General features: G+C 39.2%; 2 protein-coding genes across 2 annotated transcripts in view; one reads left to right on the top strand and one right to left on the bottom strand.

Annotated features, from left to right (window-relative positions):
* LOC134213131 (anoctamin-5-like) overlaps positions 1-841 on the top strand; it is a 38,315-nt gene extending 37,474 nt beyond the window's left edge. Inside the window, exon 6 of the mRNA XM_062691764.1 lies at positions 192-841. Within this exon, the coding sequence (XP_062547748.1) occupies positions 192-818 (627 nt within the window). The 3' untranslated portion in view covers positions 819-841. The remainder of the gene's footprint in view (positions 1-191) is intronic.
* A 1,771-nt stretch (positions 842-2,612) lies between these two features.
* On the bottom strand, positions 2,613-23,209 carry LOC134207240 (uncharacterized protein K02A2.6-like). The gene is made up of 4 exons (XM_062682961.1): positions 20,839-23,209; positions 20,491-20,775; positions 14,375-14,784; positions 2,613-2,969 (listed from the first exon to the last, which is right to left on the bottom strand). Exons 1-4 carry the CDS (start codon positions 23,207-23,209, stop codon positions 2,613-2,615), a joined length of 3,423 nt encoding a protein of 1,140 aa, XP_062538945.1.
* Positions 23,210-23,928: the final 719 nt, after the last annotated feature.

Genomic DNA, 23,928 nt, shown 5'->3' with positions numbered 1-23,928 from the left:
ATGGCTCCCCGACGGGGAATTGAACCCCGGTCTCCCGCGTGACAGGCGGGGATACTGACCACTATACTATCGGCTACCTTTTTGTAATACATTGTTCCTTTTTCTTATCTATCTCTTTCTTTGTCTGTTTCATTTTATGAAAAAATACAAATTTTGATGTTTTATTGTCGAAACCTGTGTCCCATTTACAGGCATTCATCATCGCCTTCTCGTCTAACTTCATCCCCCGGCTGGTCTACATGCACGCGGTCAGCCAGGACCGAACCGACCGAGGCTACCTGAACCACACGTTGGCCTACTTCAATGTCAGCGACTTCGAACCCGGTGTGGCCCCCCGCGCATCAAAGTTCGAAAACGTCACCATGTGCCGCTACCACGAGTATCGGAATCCGCCCGGTTTGGACCGGCCGTACGAGCTCCCGCTCTTCTACTGGTGCATTCTGGCCGTCCGGTTGGCCTTCGTCATCATCTACCAGAACGTGGTCAGCTTTGGGCAGGTGGTGGTAGCGTGGGCCATTCCGGACATCCCCGGGCGGCTGCAGGACCAGATCAAGCGGGAACAATGTCTAATCAATGAGTACATCATCCAGCAGGAGAAAGTTAAGACTCGCGATCGGCAGAGTGGCCGTAATTCTCAGAAGTGGTGCAATGGGACGCTGTGGCGGCAGCAGAGCAGCTTGAACGAGTACGGGACGGTAAGTGCGGTGGAGGAGGAAGGCGAGGATGAGAGCTTTGTCAGACGAAGGCCGAACGGAGGGAACAATCCGTACAATCGCGAAGGCTTCCAGGAGTTTGAGATTGTCACGCCAAAAGCTTGAGGCCCAAAGGTTCAAAATGAAAAAAAAAACGCTGGAGAAAAGAAAACGAACGGTGACCAACCCAGTCGATTGACTAAGGTTCAAACGATACCTTTTTTATATTTTTTTCGAAATATCTTTACACAAACACCGTGTACCGTACCCCCTCCCCCTCTGAGTGTGACGTAATTTATTTATGCTCTCTGATAGAATTGTAATCTAACACATGCAACCACGTGAAGAGTAAAATCTAAAAAATAGCTCATGCCTTATGCAAGATATGTCGATCATAGTAGTCATTAAAGAAATCGACCACTCAGCGGGACCAACATGCGTAGAAATCTGCAAACACGGGCTATACTGCCGTGAATCGCATATTTGTCCCATATGAATAGGAAACCCAGCAAAGATGGGACAAATATGCGATTCACGGCATAACTGTACCGCTAAACTTTTTCCACGATTTAGGCCGTAAACTATATTTATATATTCAAAATATTAATGATTTCAATAGGATGGAGCTCTCCCACTAGTCTAGTGATGTAAACTCCTTAAATCTACTGCCCGTTAGAAGCCAGAAATGAAAATTGCAATTTGAATTCTACATGCGATTTTCTCAGTTGATTTTTTTTTAATTTGGTCGTACGCCAAGGAGTGGGATTTTGATCAGATGGTAACCATTAGCACGGACCGTTTGTCAATGATTTAGGCTACATGTTCAATCTTTTTTACAAAGTTATGATGGGGTCCGCTTCCTTAATATGCTTTCACAAATGTGCCTTTGTCAAAGCACAAAAAGTTATAATAGGTATTTACTGGGAATGATTTAGAGAATCCATCTCCTTGATTACGGATTCGACTCTTTTTGCTTTGTACCAGATTACCGTGTCCATCGCGCAATACACTGAAATCAAAACTGGCCAAAACAATACTGGGTTATGATACTTTCGGATAATGGACAGTAACCGCCGCTACAAGAATTCCTGAACGTACATACACATAAACTGTTATTCACCCCTATTCTTGTTTAACCGCAGATTCCAGGATCTCGACATTGCACTGATCTCTCATTGCGTCGACCAGGTCTCTGGCCTCGGTTACTTCATCCAGGCTCTAAAACTGGATGTTCGAGACTGGGCTCTTACTTGAACCCCATCACCCAGGATCTCCTCCGTCAACTTTTTGTATTCAGAACTCTTCTGAGCAGCATTCCGCTTCAAGACGAGAATCATCTCGCCTTTCCGCGTCCTTCGGATGAAGGTTACATCCCCTCCTAGGCCAGAGAGTTTATCGTTAACTGTCATAGTCTTCAAGACTTCAGCGTAGCTTTTATCATCTGTCTTGACGATAATCGTCTCGCCTCTGTCTTTGCGCTTGCCACTGCCATTGGAAGGCGCACCCGTCTTCTCCTGGACTCTACCCTTCTTAGCAGTGGTTCGCACCGTTCCACCTGCCGCACTCTTTGCGGCCTGCTGTCGACTCCTCGTCGCCCTCCCGGGCAGGTCTTCCTCCCGGCGAGCTTCAGTGGTCCTTGCTGGTAGAGGCACTGGTTTCTCCGTCTTGGAAAGGCCGGCCTACAGCTTGTCCTTCTCCCGTCTTTCCCGCTTAGGAGCTGCTGACTTCTCGGTAGCTACTTACAGGTTCGCCTCCTGCGTAACCTAACTGAGCTTCGGAGTCGCCCCTGTCATGGCCATCCTCCTGCGGAGTTCCTCGGTCTGGCTTTCCGCCAACCGTTTTCCTTCAGCCAGGAGGCGAATCCTCTATAATGCCGCCTCTTTATCCTTTTTATTTCTCGCTCCGCACTCTTACTGGCCTCTAGTAGGGTCCTCCTCTCGGACTTTGCCTCCAGTACTCCAGGCCGCAGAGCGCCTGTACAGCTAGTTTGAGATCCTTGCTGTAGTTAACGCGAGTGTCCATGAACGACATGATCAGGTCAGACACGTCCGTGATCACCTCCATCGTCTGGCCACCACGTTCTTCGTGGTTCGTCATCACCGAGTTGATGACTCTGGTCAGGGTGGTGCCGTCCATCTTCACTTCGACCGGCACCTCTTCAGACCCTCCACGGACTTTTCCTTCGCCTTCCCCCGGCGACCTTTGGGGAGACCTCTCAAGGCCAGTGCGTCTGGCGAAAGAATTCTCCCCTGCCGCCAGTCGCCACTTCTGTCCTGCCTGCCTTGATTTGGAATTTTTAGATGACTTATTCATTGCTGTTGGGTCCCCCTTGCGGCTGCTGTCGAATCCTGCTGGTGTAGTCGCCTTCACGATATGTACCATGGTTATCTATACATACACTGACAAAAATCCAATCATATCCATTATGTGTGGCACACATAAATTTTGACTATAGCATCTTCCACATAATGGCTATGCGAATTCGCATAACATATATGTGAAATCACACATAACCCTTATTAACTAATAACCTTTATGTGGATTTTCCCATAGCGGGTGGTTATTAAAGCACACATAAAATTTATTTGTATATTTCTTTAGATTTTTGCCAATAAAAATGTGTGGATTTTTATTAGTGTAGCTTGCGGTATGCAGGGAGGCCATGCGAGGGTTGACACTTTCGAGTTCAGAGCCAGATCAGCCAGATCAGGAAAGAGCATCTGAGCCTACTCCCACTCAGCTGGCAACTGAGTGGCAAGATTGTACCACGTGCTACAAGGCCCGCCACTGTTTAATGGGACGGAAGACAGCCTGACCATTGGCTCATTCGCCGTTTCAGGTCGGTTCCAACCTGCCTTACTAAGAGAATAGAATAGCCAGACTATCAGCCCACGCTTCACAATATTGCAATATACAAAGACAAAGTCCAATAACATGCAACCTGTATACCATAATCAGGATCTTACTGGGATCAACCCTGATGTGCCGATGGCACTCCCTGGGATTGTGCTTTTTAAGCGACACTCATTCGCTTTTATATAGTCTGCTTACGGACACTTGTGGTTTTTCGGGAGGGATTTAGCAGAGCCCACTGATAAACCCCACCACGTCTTAGGCAGTTCTCCCTTACTCACTGACCCCAGGGGAGGGGTCCTTTGGACATAGTCCAAGCTGCTCCCACTAGACAGATGTGTGAAGATATGCAAGTCATCAGTATGCCGCAACTTCACCCGATAGGATAGTGCTTATACCAAACCGTTGATTCGAAAATTCTTAAAATAAATAAAAAAAAAAATAATAAAAAAAATAAATAAATAAATAAATAAATAAATAAATAGATAGATAAATAAATAAATAAAAAAATAAATAAATAGATAAATAAATAAATAAATAAATAAATAAATAAATAAATAAATAAATAAATAAATTTTTTCTCGCCGGAGACGAGCCAGCCTCGGGCTGAAAGTCTCCTTAATAAAGACACAAAAAAAAAAAAAAAAAAAATAAATAAATAAATAAATAAATAAATAAATAAATAAATAAATAAATAAATAAATAAATAAATAAATAAATAAATAAATAAATAAATAAATAAATAAATAAATAAATAAATAAATAAATAAATAAATAAATAAATAAATAAATAAATAAATAAATAAATAAATAAATAAATAAATAAATAAATAAATAAATAAATAAATAAATAAATAAATAAATAAATAAATAAATAAATAAATAAATAAATAAATAAATAAATAAATAAATAAATAAATAAATAAATAAATAAATAAATAAATAAATAAATAAATAAATAAATAAATAAATAAATAAGTAAATAAATAAATAAATAAATAAATAAATAAATAAATAAATAAATAAATAAATAAATAAATAAATAAATAAATAAATAAATAAATAAATGAATAAATAAATAAATAAGTAAATAAATAAATAAATAAATAAATAAATAAATAAATAAATGAATAAATAAATAAATAAATAAACAAATAAATGAATGAATGAATAAATGAATGAATGAATAAATGAATAAATAAATAAATAAATAAATAAAAAATAAATATATAAATAAATAAATAATTAAATAAACAAATAAATAAGAAAAATAAGGTCGATACAAATACTTAAAAACAATTATATCTTTTTCCCCTCGTTTTTTTTGCCCAAAAAAATTATTTTGAGTGGGCAGATCGAAGTAGGACGCGAAAGAAATCGGAAGCAAAATTTCATCATGCGTCAGTTTTTACTGTTTTTTGAAGAAAATTCAAGAGAATTCGAATTCCGTTTCAAAAAATATCGGAACTCGACTTTAAGTACGTGCTGCAAGAAGATACTAACGGCTTCGGTGACGAAATGGTGGAATTTTGATGGATGCAGCTTTCCTACTGACCAATCAGCAGAACCAATACTGGTGGCAACATGACGACTACAGCGGGAATAATAACGAAGCAGACGATAATCGGCGCTAATGACGGCAATCATAAAGGCAACGATCATAAACGCGGCTGCCTCACCTCTGTACAGAATGCTGTCTCGCAGAAATACCCTCCCTCAGCAATCCGACGTCGGGATGTAACTTGGGGTTTGACATCGCGCACCTTTCAAGAAATTGCCGAGAGTTTTGATTGTATATTGACCTGAATGGTAAGTCAATCTTAGTGAGAGGTAAGTACCTTCATTGATTGAGGACAGGTGAGTACAATTTTACTTCGTTTTGTTTTAATACCACAAATTGAAGCTTTTTTGAGATTTAAATTTGCCATCTTACTTGAACTACAAAACAATGTAAGGAGGCAAAACTAACTACTTAGAGTGTAGCAGCGGAAAAGAGTTATAGCATTTCTTAACAAATTCATGAAAATATATTTTCACACACTAATTAGTGCCTAAGAAGATTTTATTTTTTCGATCTACATGTTACTATTCGTTTTCCAAATTGTTATGTAATTCTGGTCAATGATAATCCACAGAGAAAATAATCTATGCATTAATTATAATAAATAGAGCACTTTGATTCGTAGTGAGACAACGTTTATATACATTTGATCATCAGAAAAATCTTGTCACCTTCACCTTTCTCGAAATAAGACCTATTATAAAAAGTTGATCGTTTCCCTGGATAAGAACTGTGATAGAATGTGCGGTAGCTCGAAAACTGTACCTAGTATTGCCAACAAAAATTTCTGTCGAGCCTGTTAGACTATACATTTTCCGATATGACAAAATTGACAAATTTATTTAGTTAATTTAATTTTGTTTCTGAAGCTTTTCCACATCCTGATCCATTGTACTCAAGTTGATATTTCATCTTAAACCAACAATTTCCTATCAGAAGAACATATATTCCAAATATCTAGGGAAAAGCACGCCAATATTTGTCTACCGATGATTAAAAATTATAATTTTCAAAAAGTAATAATTCAAAATATGCTTATTATTTTATCACTAACATATTTACAGAACATTATTATTATTTTCTCAGACTCAGGATGGAGTGGAGTATAGAACATATTTCTTATACTTAATACAAACTAACGATACCCGGCATGATATTATTTCAGTGAACAATTTGTATATAAAATGTATCTATCTACCCATTTATGTGAATGTAGCTCTGTATTTAGCTTCAGAATTGAACATTTACTAAAATTAAATTTACTTCATTCCTATAGAATCATCAAGTTTTCAGATTATTTCCTTTTAACAAAATTATTATATTTTCAGCAATATTACGATGTATGAGGAATTCATCGTTGTTTTATATTATATAATGTGACAACCTTTATACAAATCAAATAATAGAGTTAAATAGAGTTCATCCTGCATCAGATACGTCACTTTGTAGATGATAATTATAATATAATCAACGAATGTAAAATAACAACATTGCCAATGACAACGACATTATCCTCTCTTGTAAATGTTGGGACAAACTCAACTCGCAATAAGCGCTTGTCCCAAACTGCATCAGAATATTAATTAAATTAAATTAGTATCAGTTATCATAGATTAGACATAAACTTAACCATCTGTTGACATGATTTGCGTTTAACTTCTGAAATAAACAAGTTATCGCAGTTTGAAAAGTTCACAACAATTACCTCTCCATGTTTGTGGCAAATAAAATGGAACGCAACAATGTCTTTATCCTCTGCAGATGGGGACAAAGAGTTATTGCTATTCTCTTTTGTCACTTGTTTTTTGCATTTTTCAGCGACAATTACATTCCCTGAATATAATATATATCATTTATTTTTTATTCATTAAATCAGAAGTAATATTCATTAAAACTGATAATAATAATAAAAAAATATAGCAATACACGCATGAGAAGTCCCATAGCAGCAAGCAAGACTCAAGCCATGATGGTGGATAACTACATACATATATACATTAGGGTGGCTCAAAAAACACTTTTTCAATTTTTTTGATGGGCCGCCCTCTTATTCGGTTCTGTTTGATGCCCTGATGCTTCGGCCAAATCGGTCAACGTTTGGGCGGTGCTAAACTCGTTGGATGTTTATATGGAAAAATGTATGCAGAAACATCCAAAAACAGTGATTTGCAGTACATTCAAAGTTAATTGCCTATATGCCGGGTATTAAGCCACCCGGAGTGGAAATTAATTACTATGTCTGAAACTTGATTATGCATATGTACAACATGTGATAGATTTAGTTCGGAAAAGGTATTGGAGGGTAAAAGGTATTATTCGGAAATGTATTGCGAGAGATCGGCTGGTACCTGGTGCTGGGAATTTGGTTTCATCAGTACCCGCTAAGCTGCGGTGGACGACGGAGGTCCTTCGTAGCTTAGTAGGGAAAGCACCTGTCATGCGAACTGGGGTCGTGGGATCAAACCCCACCGAAGGGGCGGTTACCCTCCAATACCTTTTCCGAACTAAATCTATCACATGTTGTACATATGCATAATCAAGTTTCAGACGAGTGATTTGCAGTTGGACGGCACAATTTACTATCAAGAACCATGATACTCATTCAGTTCTTGTAGAATTAAATACAGAATGTTATGCTGAAAAACGCGAGAAGATTAGAGTTTATTAGGCAAAGATATTAGCATTTTACTGGAGTGTTGTAGGGGTGAATTTATTTCTTTCCAAAGGTAAAAGAAACGAAATTTGCTCAAACCCGACTTCAGAGAAATGCTAATAACTTAGCCGGGCAAACTCTAATCTTCTCGCGGTTTTCTGCATAACATTCTGTATTAAATTCTCCAAAATGTGAATGAGTATCATAGTTCTTCATCGTAAGTTGTGTTGTCCAGCAACAATTTACTGTTTTTAGATGTTTCTGCATACATTTTTGCATATAAACTTCCAACGAGCGTAGCACCGCCCAAACGTTGACCGATTTGGCTGAAATTTTGTCCAGAGCGTCAGGGCATCGGGTGGAGCCGAGTGGGAGGGCGGCCCATCAAAAAAATTGAAAAAAGTTTTTCGCATACGAATTTGAGCCACCCTAATATACATACATACAATGCTTATTTTCATGCATTTATTTAATTTTAGTTATAAAACATATGCTATATTATATTCTGTAAATATATGTATAATTATTTTTTCAATTGATTAACGACTGTTTATGCCCTTAGGGATATTTTTTCCAATTCAGGCCCGAAGTCCAGTGATAGCGGGACTCTCCAGCCAAAACACCAACGTATTATGTTATGCTAACAAGAAGTAGCTATTTATAACCAAAATAACGATGAGATTGATGTTTCAGAGTAAATTTTTGCAGCACTGTAGCATTTCCACAAACATTGCCTAAATTTCCCTTAATTTTTCATATAACATTACCTATTGCCTTAATATCCCTAACAATATTACTGATTTTACTGTAAATATATGAGATGGGGTTGGGAGGGTGCATCAGGGCATCAATGAAGTTACAACTGGACAAAGAAGTGGTAGCCAATCGGAGTCAAGGAAGGAAAGTAGTAGTCGTTCACGCCTATTACTTTTATCTCCAACAGTTGTTAACCAGTTGACGCGCCCTTCTTCAAACAAACCATCCCGTGGAAAGCTTGCCAAGTATTGTAAATTTCATTATTCTTTTTGTTGGATCATTCTGCTGGAAGGAGATTCTCATTTTCCCGTGGGTTTCGTGTAAGTGTCTCTGCTTACAGGTCCACCACCCCCATTTTTGGCCCTTCATACAGCAGTCTGTTGAATTCAGAATGATATTGAAATTTAACCTTACTGTTAAGTGGAACCGCATGCAGAGCAAGACTCAAGCCAGGATGGTGGCTAACTACATACATACATACATACAAAAAAATTATTTTGGGTGGGCAACAAAAAATAATTCGGACAATTTTGAAGATGTTCAAAACATTCGTTAAGATTTTCTTAGTCCGAGAAGTTTTATTGATTTTTTATTATACCTCCCCCCCCCTTTGACCGTTCGTAGACCAGTAGGAAATAATTTGAATTTCATATTTGTAACGGCCTAAATAAATGAAAAAAAAATAAATGAAAAAAAAAGAAAAAATACATAAATAAATAAAATGCTTATCATTTACATAAATTTTAAATTCAAAAGGACACTGTTCAACATCAATAAATTATGCACTTAATAACTGGACAAACGGTTAATTGAAAAAGTGTGATGAATAACAATATGGTGAATTGGAGCAAATTATGTGTAAGATCAGTAGCACTCAAATCATTTTGTTCCTGGTGTTCAAATTTGTATGTTTGTTGTGCAGGTTCAAGTACTAGAAGCTCCAACCGTAGCATATGTGTTCATAGATGTTAAGTGTACGAAAAACGGCAGACAGCGTATGTTAAATTTTTATTTTTTGTTATGTTACGTGCGATGCTGGGTCATTAGGCCGAAGGAAGGAATAAGGAAAAAAGAAGAAAAAAATAAGGAGGGTGGAATAAAGAAAAAGGAAGAAAGCAAGAAAAAGAAGGTGGAAGGAAGAAGGAAGAAAGAATAAGGAATATTAGGTAGAAAGGAGAAAAAGCGAAGAAAGAAAAATGAAGAAGAAAGAAGGAATGATTGAGAAGGAAGAAGAAAAAAGGAAGTAACAAGAAGAAAGAAAGAAGCAACAGAAAGAAAGAAGCAACAAGAAAGAAATAAAAAGAAAGAAGGATAAAAGAAGAAGGAAGAAGGAAAAAAGAAGAAGAAAGTAGAAAGAAGAAAGGTGGGGAAAAGAAGAAAAAAGAAAGAAGGAAGAGGAAGAAGGAAGAAGAAAGAAGGAAGAGGAAGAAGGAAGAACAAAGAAAGAAGAAGAATGAAGGAAGAAAGAAGGAAGAAAGAAGGAAGAATAAATAAGTAACAAAGAAGAAGGAAGAGCGAAAAAAGAAAAAAAGGAAGAAGACGGAAAAAGAAGACAGATAGAAGAAGGAAGATGCAAGACAAAAGAAGGAAGAAGGTGTAAGGCGAAGAATGAACTTCTCATGTTTCACTTTTTACTAATTCGGCCTAATAACCTTCGGCCAAATGACACCGTTACGTGCTACTAACTGTTCACTATGTTTTAGCTTTCCCTTGAAAAGACCCAATAAACGGGCCGATACGTCGGGCATTGCAAATGTGAACCCGTTTGAATAATTTTCAAACTGAAAACCCCAGAAGGTAGAAATAAATAAATAAATAAATAAATAAAAAAATAAAATCGTAAATAGACGTTAATTTTATAACAAATCAGGCCCTTAATAATAACATGGAATTTTGTAGCTTGAAGCTAACCCGATCAAAATCGGTGTTTGCTACAGAAAATTTGTTTGACATTGCCCCTGTTAGGAGTAAAACTCGACACGTGTAAACTTATCAAGTGCGTTTTTATTAATAATCATTTTCAACTTTCACAGTTGGCATTTCTTCTTCTTATTATTGACAGTGTTATCTAGATAATATGGAACACTACAACATATCTCCCTTTTTGCAAATTCAAGATGTTAACAATATTCAAATCATTCTAAACAGTAGTCCTCCAAGCGTTTTGGTAACGCAACATTTCTACGAGGTCGATCACGGTATGGGTCGATGTCTTCAACTACCTCCACAACTTCACTAGAAGTTGTTCCGTGCAGTGGTGACACATTCATCGGCAGAGTGCGTGAGTGATATGCTTTCAAATGCGACGTGTTCCGTTTGAATCGCTGTCCACTTTCCGTCTCTACTGTTGCCATACTACCGGTTTTCTCCACTACAGTAGCTGGTGATGGCAGGAACGTAGGTGCTAACTTGTTCGTTGGTTGCATGTTTTTCATAAGCACTGCATCTCCCACCAGGGATGCCAGGGATATTTTCAAATGTCTTCACAGTTGAGTAAAATGTCTTCAAATGTCTTCAGTATCAAAATTATGATTATCAGTGAAAAATTTCAAAATCCAATAGATTTGTTATTTCAATCATCTCCTTGTTTTATGTATCGTTTATTTTACACAATTACAAATTGTCGGAATTCCAGAGAATATTCTTTTAAATCTTCATGAGTAAGGGAAATGACTTTCCTTGGTTTTCTAATGAGTCTTTAAATATAATTCCAACGGATTTTTCTAACTGAATTTCCTTGTGGAATTTTTCTGAATTTATTTTTGAAGAATTGCCTGTAGCGATTCGGAACAATTCACCGTGAAATACTTGGAGAAACTTGCATAAGATTTTCTGATGAAATTTCCTGAAGAATGTCTGGAGAAACTTCAGGATAAATTCCTGATGAATTTTTCGGAGACTTTCTAAAGGAATCCCTGAAGGAATTTCCGGAGGAATTGCTGTTGGAACATTCAAAGGATTTTATGAAGGAACTTTCAGAAAAATTTCTGTAAGAACTTCCGGATGAAATGCTAATGGAACTTCCGGAGGTATTACAGGAGAATTCCTGGAGGATTTTCCTGAGGACTTCCTGAAGGATTATCCTGAGCAATTACTGAAAGGGTTTCTGAAGAAATGTCTGAAGAATCTTCCGGAAGAACTTTTTGGAGGAACTTTTTGAGGTATTTCTCAGGAATATTACGCAGGAATTTCCGAAAGAATTACTGGAGGAAATATCAGAGAAATTCCAGAGTAGAGTTCAATAAGTATTATTGGAGAATCTTTCGGCAACATTCTCGGAGCATCTTCAAGAGGAATTCCTGGAGAAACTTCTGAAAGGATTCTTAGAGGAATTTCCAAACGAATGCCTGCAAGAGCTTCGAGAGCAATTCCTGAAAGATCTGCTGGAGGAAGTCGTGAAAGAAACAAACTGAGGAATTTCTGAAGGAGCGACTGGAGGAATTTCCGACGGAATTCTTGGAGGATCTAACGGAGAAATTTCTGGACGAACTTATGAAGGATCTGCCAGAGGTACTTTCAAAGGAAACTCTGAAGAAATTTTCTGAAAAATCTCTAAAGAAATTGCTGGACGAATTCCTGGAGGAATTTCATGGGAAATTTCAGAAATAATTCCAGAGATGTATTTACTGGAGAAATTCTTAGAGGGATTCCCAGTTAAAATACTGGAAGAGTGCTCAAAAATATTTCTTGAAAAAGTATCAATGGAATTCAAAGAAGAATTCAACAAGTAACTGTAACGAGTTTACCTGAACTTTCTTTAATAAAAAACTGGCGGTTTTAAGGAAATTCCTCTGATTTTTTTCAGAATATTCTCCTGAACAAATAAAAATAATTTACGGTGGCTATTCTGAGAAATATCCATTTAACTCCAGAACAATTTCAATTTCTTGTCGACATTCGTAAGAATTTTCTATGGAAACTAAAGAAAATTTTCTGAGAAAATGAAACTAATTTCCTATGAAAATTTTCGTAAAAATGTGAACATGGGTAAACATGGGAAATCCGAAGAGACATCCCTAAACTTCCAAATACAAATGATACTCCGGATTTGTATTTGAAAGACATAAAGACAGACAAATTTAGAGAAATTTCTTGTGGAAGTAAACATGAATTCTTTATAGGAGTTCAGATGATTTTCCTGCAAGAACTTAGAAAAAATCTTGTGGAAATAAAAATAAATTTCTCGTTTAAGTTTTGGGGGAATTTCTTTACTGCCCATACTGAAATTATTATAAATTTTCAAGATAATTGGAAAAGAATTTCCAATTTCAATTCTCTTGAAATTTTATGAGAAATTCCTCGGACTATTAATGGGAAATTCTCTTTATTCTACACGATTTTTTGGGCCCAAAATGAAAAGTTGCAAAGCCCAAAACTTGCCTTAATATGTCTTAAATAAAAAATATTATTTTTACTTATTTAGACTTTCACCAGAATTACCAAGACAAATTTAAGAGAATGCTGCTATCGGAAATTTTTAACCAGCACATAGGGTATCTGTTCCTATATCAATAACAATAAGGCAATGCGCATATAAAATGCTTTGATTTCTCACCCAATAATCAAGAAACATGAGAATAATTATGCTCGGCTCACGTAATTTTTAATTGAAAACAATTTGGTAACTTCAAAAATGAAATTATTATCACATTATAGAAGTATTTAGCTGAAAAACATCATCGCCGCCATGCACCTATTTCAATAACATTCAACAACAGTTAATCCTATGCTTGTACCTATATCAATAATACTGTTTCCAAAATAAAATACGCACACTATTATTAATTAACGATATTATTGCAGTGATGCCGAATTCTACAACGTTTTGTATTTGAGTTGAAATATAATTACAAAATTGCAGTTTTTGTTGTAGTTCTTCAACTTATCAGTTTAATTTTATGTTTGTCGTAGATTATCTTTTCAATATATCTTATTTTACAAACATAAAAGTTGAATTTCACAGTAAAAGTTCATTCAAGCATTTTTTAAATAAAAATCTAGGTCGGCAACCCTTGAGAGTACTGCAAGGCATGTAAACAGTTTGGAATACGGACAAGGATAATTTAGACGTTGTTCGAAATAAACCTATATCAAACTATAGGAAATAGCGTTGGTTTTTCAAATCTAATTATATGCATAGTGAAAGTGTGATGTGCTTTATGTGTTGTGAAGTGAATTTTGAAAGGATACATTTGTTTTAGCTTGAAATTGAGTGGAAAACAACGGCGTGAAATGAGATGAATCTGCTAGTAGCAATCGAGCAGTGCATCAAACCAACAGCTCAGAGGTAGGAAAATGAAAATAAAAGTGCTTTATAATTTTATCTTTCAATAATTTGATTCTTGTGCATTGAAACATTACTTTAAAAGAACCTTGAATAATATTCCAAACTTTCAAGAATGTGTTCCATCCATTATTGTGTACATACGATGTGAGAAAATGTAATTAAATTGGTTTTTTATTTGGTTTATCGACGGTTGGGATTAATATACGGGCTGTTATTAATATGGGAACAGATACCCTAACTAAAATGTGTTGCAATTGTCAACCTTATCAGCCGACTAGTGTAAATGTGTTTTTACGTATGAAATTTCAAGAAACATTAGTCTATTATGTATAACTTTTGAAATATTTTAATGATCTGCATATAGAAGTCACAAAATTTATAAGTTAGTCATCAAATTATATTTTCTATTCGCTGGCTTATTGATTGTCTTCAAGTATCTTTAAATAAGAAGGTAAGTCTTCAAATATTTTGAAAAGTCTTCAAAATGTCTTCATGAAATAAATGTCTTCACAGAGATTCAAATGTCTTCAAATCGAAGACATGTCTTCAAATCTGGCATCCCTGTCTCCCACCTTGATAGTCGTTTCTTTGGCTCCTACTCTTTTGTCCCGATTCTCCTTAGCGCGATATTTGATAGCTGTATCTCTATCACGCATTTCATCGTCAAATGTTACTTCATCTCGTACATGTGGAAACAGATCTCGAAATCGACGCCCAAACATCAGTGTTGCAGGGGGAACTCCGGTGATACTATGTGGTGTTACCGAGTACATATAGAGGTACTCTTGGAGTGCCTCCGTTAAATCAGTTTTTTGTTGTTGACTTATTTTGAGAACTTTTAACAGCGATCGGTTTTGCCTCTCAACCTCGCCATTCGCACATGGCCAGTATGGCGTGGTATGAGTGAGCTTGATTCCATAATCGACGCAGTAGTCCTTGAGCTCCTGACTAGAAAAGTTTTTAGCATTGTCGGTTGTCAACACTGAAGGCAAACCCAGCATCGTAAAAATCTGCTTCAATATACGAATAATATCAGCGGACAAAGTGCGGCTCATAAACTCGGCAACCACGTTCCACGTTCGAATTTTTCAATCTTCTCGCAATAGTACAAATCTGAGAGAAAGAAGACAGCTCGCTTTATTGCGAGAAAAAAAAAATTCTTATTTTGCGGAGCAAAGAAGAAGAAGCAGACTGAGTGTCGGAAACTTCAAAATGGCATGCACTGTACGAAAAGTGTTGATATTTCTTAATATTAAGAATATTCGAGAAATCTAAAATGTTTCAAAATCACATGATTATATGACAAAATGCCTTCAAAGTATCATAAAACTTGTTTAACCCTTATAGAGTGACGGGTACCCGGGTACCCATTCTGATATTGAAAGTTAAATAACTTGTTGTAGATAAGTTCAAATACTATGAAACTTTCTGACATCTCGTAGAATGTTGAGACGAAGCGATGGGCAAAGTTTCAGGTCCAGGTTGCGATTAGAGCGCTTATTAGGGGTCGAAAACTATTTATACCCCTTAAACGGGTGACGGGGTACCCGGGTACCCAATCATATAACAGAGGGCCTGTATGTTTATAAGAGTGTTTGATTATATGAATCTTTGCGTATGTCACTGGGACAAAGGCTGCTCAAGTGCATGTACATATTTTTGGAGGTGTGTGTGTTTTAGAGGCCACCGGCTGGCCACCTGGAATATCCGGAACATCCGTAAAAATGGTCAATTCGTAAATTCCATCGTACAGCGACGGGACTTTTTAGGATTATTTTTTTGCTGAACCCTGAGTATGGAATTGATGCTTCGACCTACATACAGACCATTGTGTCCACTGGGTGGTCCCCTGGAAGATCCGGAACATCCGTAAAATGGTCAATTCATAAATTCCATCGTAGAGCGACAGGATTTTTTTAGAATTATTTTTTGCCCAACCCTGAGTATGGAATTGATGCTTCGACCTACATACGGACTATTGTGTTCCCCTGGAAGATCCGGAACATCCGTAAAAATGGTCAATTCGTAAATTCCATCATACAGCGACGGGATTTTTTTAGAATTATTTTTTGCTGAACCCTGAGTATGGAATTGATGCTTCGACCTACATACGGACCATTGTGTCCACTGGGTGGTCCCCTGGAAGATCCGGAACATCCGTAAAAATGGTCAATTCGTAAATTCCATCATACAGCGACGGGATTTTTTAGAATTATTTTTTGCTGAACCCTGAATATGGAATTGATGCTTCGACCTACATAATTGTGTCCACTGGGTGGTCCCCTGGAAGATCCGGAACATCTGTAAAAATGGTCAATTCGTAAATTCCATCGTACAGCGACGGGATTTTTTTGAAATTATTTTTTGCTGAACCCTGAGTATGGAATTGATGCTTCGACCTACATACGGACCATTCTGTCCACTGGGTGGTCCCCTGGAAGATCCGGAACATCCGTAAAAATGGTCAATTCGTAAATTTCATCGTACAGCGACGGGATTTTTTTAGAATTATTTTTTGCCCAACCCTGAGTATGGAATTGATGCTTCGACCTACATACGGACCATTGTGTCCACTGGGTGGTCCCCTGGAAGATCCGGAACATCCGTAAAAATGGTCAATTCGTAATTACATCGTAAAGCGACGCGATTTTTTTAGAACCATTTTCTGCCGAAACCTGAGTATGGAATTGATGCTTTGAGCCACATGCGGACCATTGTGTCCACTGGGTTCTATCGTTCAGCGACGGGATTTTTTAGAATTATTTTTTGCCCAACCCTGAGTATGGAATCGATGCTTTGACCTACACACGGACCATTGTGTCCACTGGGTGGTCCCCTGGAAGATCCGGAACATCCGTAAAAATGGTCAATTCGTAAATTCCATCGTACAGCGACGGGATATTTTTAGAATTATTTTTTGCTGAACCCTGAGTATGGAATTGATGCTTCGACCTACATACGGACCATTGTGTCCACTGGGTGGTCCCCTGGAAGATCCGGAACATCCGTAGAAATGGTCAATTCGTAAATTCCATCGTACAGCGACGGGATTTTTTAGAATTATTTTTTGCTGAACCATGAGTATGGAATTGATGCTTCGACCTACATACGGACCATTGTGTCCACTGAGTGGTCCCCTGGAAGATCCGGAACATCCGTAAAAATGGTCAATTCGTAAATTCCATCGTACAGCGACGGGACTTTTTTAGAATTATTTTTTGCTGAACCCTGAGTATGGAATTGATGCTTCGACCTACATACGGACCATTGTGTCCACTGGGTGGTCCCCTGGAAGATCCGGAACATCCGTAAAAATGGTCAATTCGTAAATTTCATCGTACAGCGACGGGATTTTTAGAATTATTTTTGCTGAACCCTGAGTATGGAATTGATGCTTCGACCTACATACGGACCATTGTGTCCACTGGGTGGTCTCCTGGAAGATCCGGAACATCCGTAAAAATGGTCAATTCGTAAATTCCATCGTACAGCGACGGGATTTTTTAGAATTATTTTTTGCTGAACCCTGAGTATGGAATTGATGCTTCGACCTACATACGGACCATTGTGTCCACGGGGTGGTCCCCTGGAAGACCCGGAACATCCATAAAAATGGTCATTCGTAATTACATCGTGAAGCGACGCGATTTTTTAGAACCATTTTCTGCCGAAACCTGAGTATGGAATTGATGCTTTGAGCCACATGCGGACCACTGTGTTCACTGGGTGGTCCTCTGGAAGATCCGGAACATTCGTAAAAATGGTCAATTAGTAAATTTCATCGTGATGCGTCAGGTTTTTTTTAAACCATTTGTTGCCAAACCCTGAGCATTAAATTAATTCTTTGACCCAAAAACGGACCATTGTGCCCTTTGGGAGGTCTCAAAAATCCGGAATTCCCGTAAAAATGGTTAATTTGCAAACTGAAGCAACGTCATTTTTATCAAACAGTTTTTTGCTGAACCATGTGGGTCAAAGCATCAATTCCATACTTCGGGTTCGGCACATAATGGTTATTAAAAAAATCCTACCGCTTCCAAAATGGAATATTTGAAATGATCATTTTTACGAATGTTCCGGACATGTGGTCCGTATGTACGTCATAGCATCGTTTCCATGCTCAGGGTTCTGCAGAAAATGGTTCTTAAAAATCCCGTCGATTTCGATTACGGAATATTCGAAATGACCATTTTCACGGATGTTCCGGGTCTCTCAGGGGACCACCCAGTGGACACAATGGTCCGTATGTGGGTCAAAGCATCGATTCCATGCTCAGGTTTTGGCCGAAAATGGTTCTAAAAAATCCCGTTGCCTAACGATGGAATATTCAAATTGACCATTTTCACGGATGTTCCGGATCTCCCAGGGGACCACCCAGTGAACACAATGGTCCGTATGTGGGTCAAAGCATCGATTCCATGCTCTGGGTTCGGCATAAAACGGTTCTAAAAAAATCCCGTCACCTAACGATGGAATATTCTAATTTACCATTTTTACGGATGTTCCGGATCTTCCAGGGGACCAACCAGTGGACACAATGGTCCGTATGTGGGTCATAGCATCGTTTCCATGCTCAGGGTTCGGCAGAAAATGGTTCTTAAAAAATCCCGTCGCTATACGATGGAATTTACGAATTGACCATTCTTACGGATGTTCCGGATCTTCCAGAGGACCACCCAGTGGACACAATGGTCCGTATGTGAGTCAAAGCATCGATTCCATGCTCAGGGTTTGTCAGAAAATGGTTCTAAAAAAATCCCGTCGCTGTACGATGGAATTTACGAATTGACCATTTTTACGGATGTTCCGGATCTTCCAATTGACCACCCAGTGGACACAATGGTCCGTATGTGGGTCCAAGCATCCATTCCATGCGCAGGGTTCGGCAGAGAATGGTTCTAAAAAAGTCCCGTCGCTTCACGATGGAATTTACAAATTGATCATTTTTACGAATGTTCCGGATCTTCCAGGGGACCACCCAGTGGACACAAAGGCCGGAAGTGGGTCAAAGCATCAATTCCCTACTCAGGGTTCAGCAAAAAATGGTTGTAAAAAAATCCCGTCGCTGTACGATGGAATTTAGCAATTGACCATTTTTACGGATGTTCCGGATCTTCCAGGGGACCACCCAGTGGACACAATGGTCCGTATGCAGGTCGAAGCATCAATTCAATTCTCAGAGTTGGGCAAAAAATAATTCTAAAAAAATCCCGTCGCTGTACGATGGAATTTACGAATAGACCATTTTTACGGATGTTCCGGATCTTCCAGGGGACCACACAGTGGACACAATGGTCCGTATGTAGGTCAAAGCATTAATTCCATACTCAGGGTTCGGAAGAAAATGGTTCTAAAAAAATTCCGTCGCTTTACGATGGAATTTACGAATTGACCATTTTTATGGATGTTCCGGATCTTCCAGGGGACACCCCGATGGCCTCAGAATTCACACAGTTCTCTGAAACCACACTCACACACAAGCGCATACATAGACACAGCGATATACACCAACATACACACATACAAACACCCACAGACACATAAATGCCCATTGTAAGGCGGTTGGGTACCCGGGTACCCCGTCACCCGTTTACGGTGGGAAAAATCGTCACTCACATAAGGGTTAAAAAATATAGCGGCATGTAACACTCGTTTAAAGTTGCATATTTCCGTTGAATTTAATAATCAACATTCACACCGAAAAAATAAACCAAAAAATTTTACCGTGCAACAAGTGATTTGACGTTTGCGGAACAGCTTTCCGACAGTCGACCGTCGGACCCCGATTCGAATTTTTCAATCACCTCGCATTTTTTACGTTCATCCTAATGTGACCGCGAACCAGTCACTGCGAACCAAAAAAGCAAACACTGTGATGCACGTTCAAATGGTCGTAACCAAAATTATTTATTTGAAAATTTATGTTCGCAACTTTTCCTGTATCTGCTACAGTGAATTGAACCCGTAATTATCCATGTGAATGATCCCGTATTATGAGAAATCGGTTTTGTTCCACGTTAGGAAGTTCATAACCATTAAAAACAGCTGATTCAAACAAGTTTTTATTGGAGTGAAAAATGTTGCTTCCGACGTTATGAAATATTAATTTGATTTGTTGAGTTTCCACGGTTTCCACACAAATAAAGAAGAAGAAGACATAGTAATTAAACGATCTGTCAGTGAGCTGATTAGACCGGTCGTCCTCTACGGTCACGAGACCTGGTCGATGCTCGTGGAAGACTAACGCGCACTGGAAATTTTCGAAAGGGAAGTGCTGCGTACCATCTATGGTGGGGTGCATATGGCGGACGGTACATGGAGGAGGCAAATAAACCATGAGTTGCATCAGCTGTTGGGAGAACCATCCATCGTTCACACCGCGAAAATCGGACGACTGCGGTGGGCCGGGCACGTAGCCAGAATGTCGGACAATAACCCGGTGAAAATGGTTCTCGACAACGATCCGACGGGCACAAGAAGGCGAGGTGCGCAGCGGGCAAGGTGGATCGATCAGGTGGAAGATGACTTGCGGACCCTCCGTAGACTGCGTGGCTGGCGACGTGTTGCCATGGACCGAGCCGAATGGAGAAGACTCTTACATACCGCACAGGCCACTTCGGCCTTAGTCTGAATAAATAAATAATACAGTGAGCTGGCTTCTCTCTCTCAGGTACAAATATATACTTGCCATTCGGAAGAGGTCCCAAGAAATCAGCGCTGAGGTGAACCCAAGGAGCTGACGGAATTTCCCGAATTCGTAACGGTTCCGGCTTATTCACTGGTCCCACCATCTGACACTCAACGCAGCTCCTACACGCTTTTTCGACATCCACATCCAAACCCGGCCACCAAACAGCTGATCGCAGACGCCGCTTCATTTTCTCCTTTCCAGGATGTCCAGTGTGTGACAATTGTATCACAATCTCGCGAAGGTCGACGGGAATGACGATTTTATCTCTTCGCAGTAGGAGGTCTTTTGAAAAACATAACTCGGATTTAAATGGTGTGAAAGATTTCAAGTCTGTATCCCACTGACCATTATCTAAAGCTTTCTGTATTTTCTGGAACTCAACATCATTCTGGGAGCTACGGACAATCTCGGTTAAGGTTATGGCCGCCGGTTTGTTGACTTCTGCTATAGAGCATAGCCCCTCTTCGCCATGTTTATCGTATGTACTCGTTTCAATTGCCTCGCATAACCTCGACAACGGATCTGCAATATTCACCTCACCAGGAACGTATACGATAGTATAACGGTACGACTGCATGCGAAGAATCCATCTTTCTTGTCGCTTGTTTGGACTAGAGGAATCGCTAAAAATATGGATTAGCGGTTTGTGGTCGGTTAGAATAGTGAAATCCAATCCTCTGAGATACATTTCGAATCGTTCAGTTGCCCAAACTATGGCAAGGGCTTCTTTGTCAAGCGTAGAGTATTTCTTCTCAGTTTTCGATAAACTCTTACTGGCATAACTAACTGGTCTCGGCTTAGAATTGTTAGATTGCATTAGAACGGCGCCTAGCCCATTGTCGCTTGCATCCGTAATCAGTATTGTTTTGTAGTTCGGGTTGTAGAAGGTGAGATGATTAGGATTCGATAAAGCTAGTTTAACATCGTTGAACGATCTTTTTGCCTCTCTGGACCAGTGAAACTTAACGCTTTTGATTATCATGCTGCGAAGTGGTGCAGTGAGATTCGACAAATTGGGGATGAACTTACCTACGTAGTTAACTAAACCTAGAAAACTACGCATCTCACTGGCCGTTTGAGGACGACGAAAGTTTTGGATCGCACTAACTTTGTCGTTCGTTGGAAGGATCCCGTTTTCCGAAAGCTGGTGGCCCATGAATCTAACCATCGTCTGTCCAAATTCGCACTTGGCCTTATTGATTGTGAGTCCATGCTCCTCTAAGCGGCTTAAAAGGGCCTTCAGTCGCGTATCGTGTTCTTCTGTTGTCGATCCGTAAACGAGCACGTCATCTATAAACACCTTCACACCTGTCAGTCCTTTTAGCACTCGTTCAATGCACCGTTGGAATATTTCTGGGGCCACTTTCATTCCAAACATAAGTCTCTTGTAACGATAGTATGCGTCCTGCGTGACAAAGGTGGTAATGTCACGCGACTCTGGGGCTAATTCGATTTGGTGAAATGCTTTCACCAGATCGATCTTACTGAACACTTTGCACCCTTCCAGGTGCGGCATAATTTCTTCGAAGGTTGGCAAGTGATGCTTTTCCGGTATTATCGCCTTATTTGCTTTTCGCATATCGACACAAAGTCGAACATTACGACCACCGTCTTTCGGAGTGACAACAAGAGGAGAAGCCCAACTGATGTCCAGTGGTGCCGGTTCGATAATGTCTTGTCTCAACAAGTCCGAAATTTTATCGTCCACTAACGCCTTTAACGGGATCGGAAGCCGTCTGCACGGCTGCTGGACGGGTGATGTACTACTATCCAATTTTATTTCGACTTGCACGTTTTTCAGTTTCCCGATTGGCGGCTCGCTACAATTATTGACACTGAATATTTCACCGCGAATTTCAAGTACTCCTAGTTCAACAGAAGTCGCTCGGCTTAACAAATTGGCGCCTTTTTCGCTGTCTACTATACAAATTTTATGATGAACTGTTTTATCCCGCGTCGAAATATCCGCTTTTATGACTTTGTGCACTTTTAGTTTCCCATCTCCGTATACTCGCAATACCTTATTCGATTTACTCTTTTCGCTGACTACACATCCTTGTTTCTTCAACCACTTCCACGTTCCTCGGGTAATCACGTTGACGTGGGCTCCGGAATCAATAATCCACTCCATTTTGACTCCCCCGACGAAACAGGTTGTTTTGTCCAAACCTGAATTAGTCGAGTACACCTGTTGAACGTCATCGGAATCCTCACCATCTGCTTCACTAGAATCCGAAACGTTTCCCGCAGTTTCCCGAACTTGATGAACTTTCGGCTTATTTTGATGAAGTTTTCTTGTATTGGATTTAGTTTTGCACATCTTCTTAAAGTGTCCTACAATTTGACATTTGTCGCAAATTTTCGATTTTGCTGGACACCTTTTATCATTGGCAAAATGGCCTACATTTCCACAGCGATAGCAAATTTCTTCACGTCCTTGCTTTTTCACCAGACTTACTTGAGGCTCCTCTGCTGGCTTCTTCATTTGCTCTCGATTCCGTTTTACCGTCTCTAGCACTCGGCCTTCCTCGGCAATTTCATGTACCGTCATCAGCTTCTTTTTCAATATTGCTTCTCTTAGCGAGTCGGAGACACAGTTGTCAAATAGTTGTTCTGTGATCCTCATCTCCAGAGCAGCACCGTAGTCACAAAGACGGCCTTGATCACGAAGCCGATGAACAAACTTCTCAATCGATTCGTTTTCCTGTTGCGCCATTTTGCGAAACATACACCTTTCGTATGGAATATTATTGAGCGGTGCAAAATGCGCATCCAGCAAACGAATAGCTTCCGTATACACGTCACTTCCGGGAGGGACAGCTGCATCATGCCCTTCAATATTATAAAATATATCCTGCACTTCTGGGCCAGCATAGTGTAAAAGATATGATCGCTTGCGCGATGCGAGAGTAATGCAATTCACATCCAAGCAGAGCTGGAGGGACCTTTTCCATTTTGTCCATCGACTCCCAATTGACGCAGTGTCCGTCACGTCGAATGGCGCTATTGCCGCTTTCTCCATTTCACAAATCTAGGTTATGTTCATTAAGCCGATCAACGACGCGACCGAAAAGCCCGGCGTTCCCGCTTTGAAACGACCACTACCGATTCACTTATTCGATTATTCCGTATTTAAACTAACTGATTTCGCATTGAAGCATCCGATTTCCGAATTTAATCGCAATATCCCATCATTAGTCGCCAAAAATGTTAGGAGTAAAACTCGACACGTGTAAACTTATCAAGTGCGTTTTTATTAATAATCATTTTCAACTTTCACAGTTGGCATTTCTTCTTCTTATTATTGACAGTGTTATCTAGATAATATGGAACACTACAACAGCCCCTACCACAATATTACTCATACAATATCCGTGCGTTGTTAGCGTGGTACCAATAATTTTTCTAACCAAAAAAAAAATGAATTTCTTCTCG

This window comes from Armigeres subalbatus, chromosome 1 (genome assembly GCF_024139115.2).
Source record: "Armigeres subalbatus isolate Guangzhou_Male chromosome 1, GZ_Asu_2, whole genome shotgun sequence".
Lineage (NCBI taxonomy): Eukaryota > Metazoa > Arthropoda > Insecta > Diptera > Culicidae > Armigeres > Armigeres subalbatus.
This window is presented reverse-complemented; position numbering and strand designations above follow the sequence as displayed.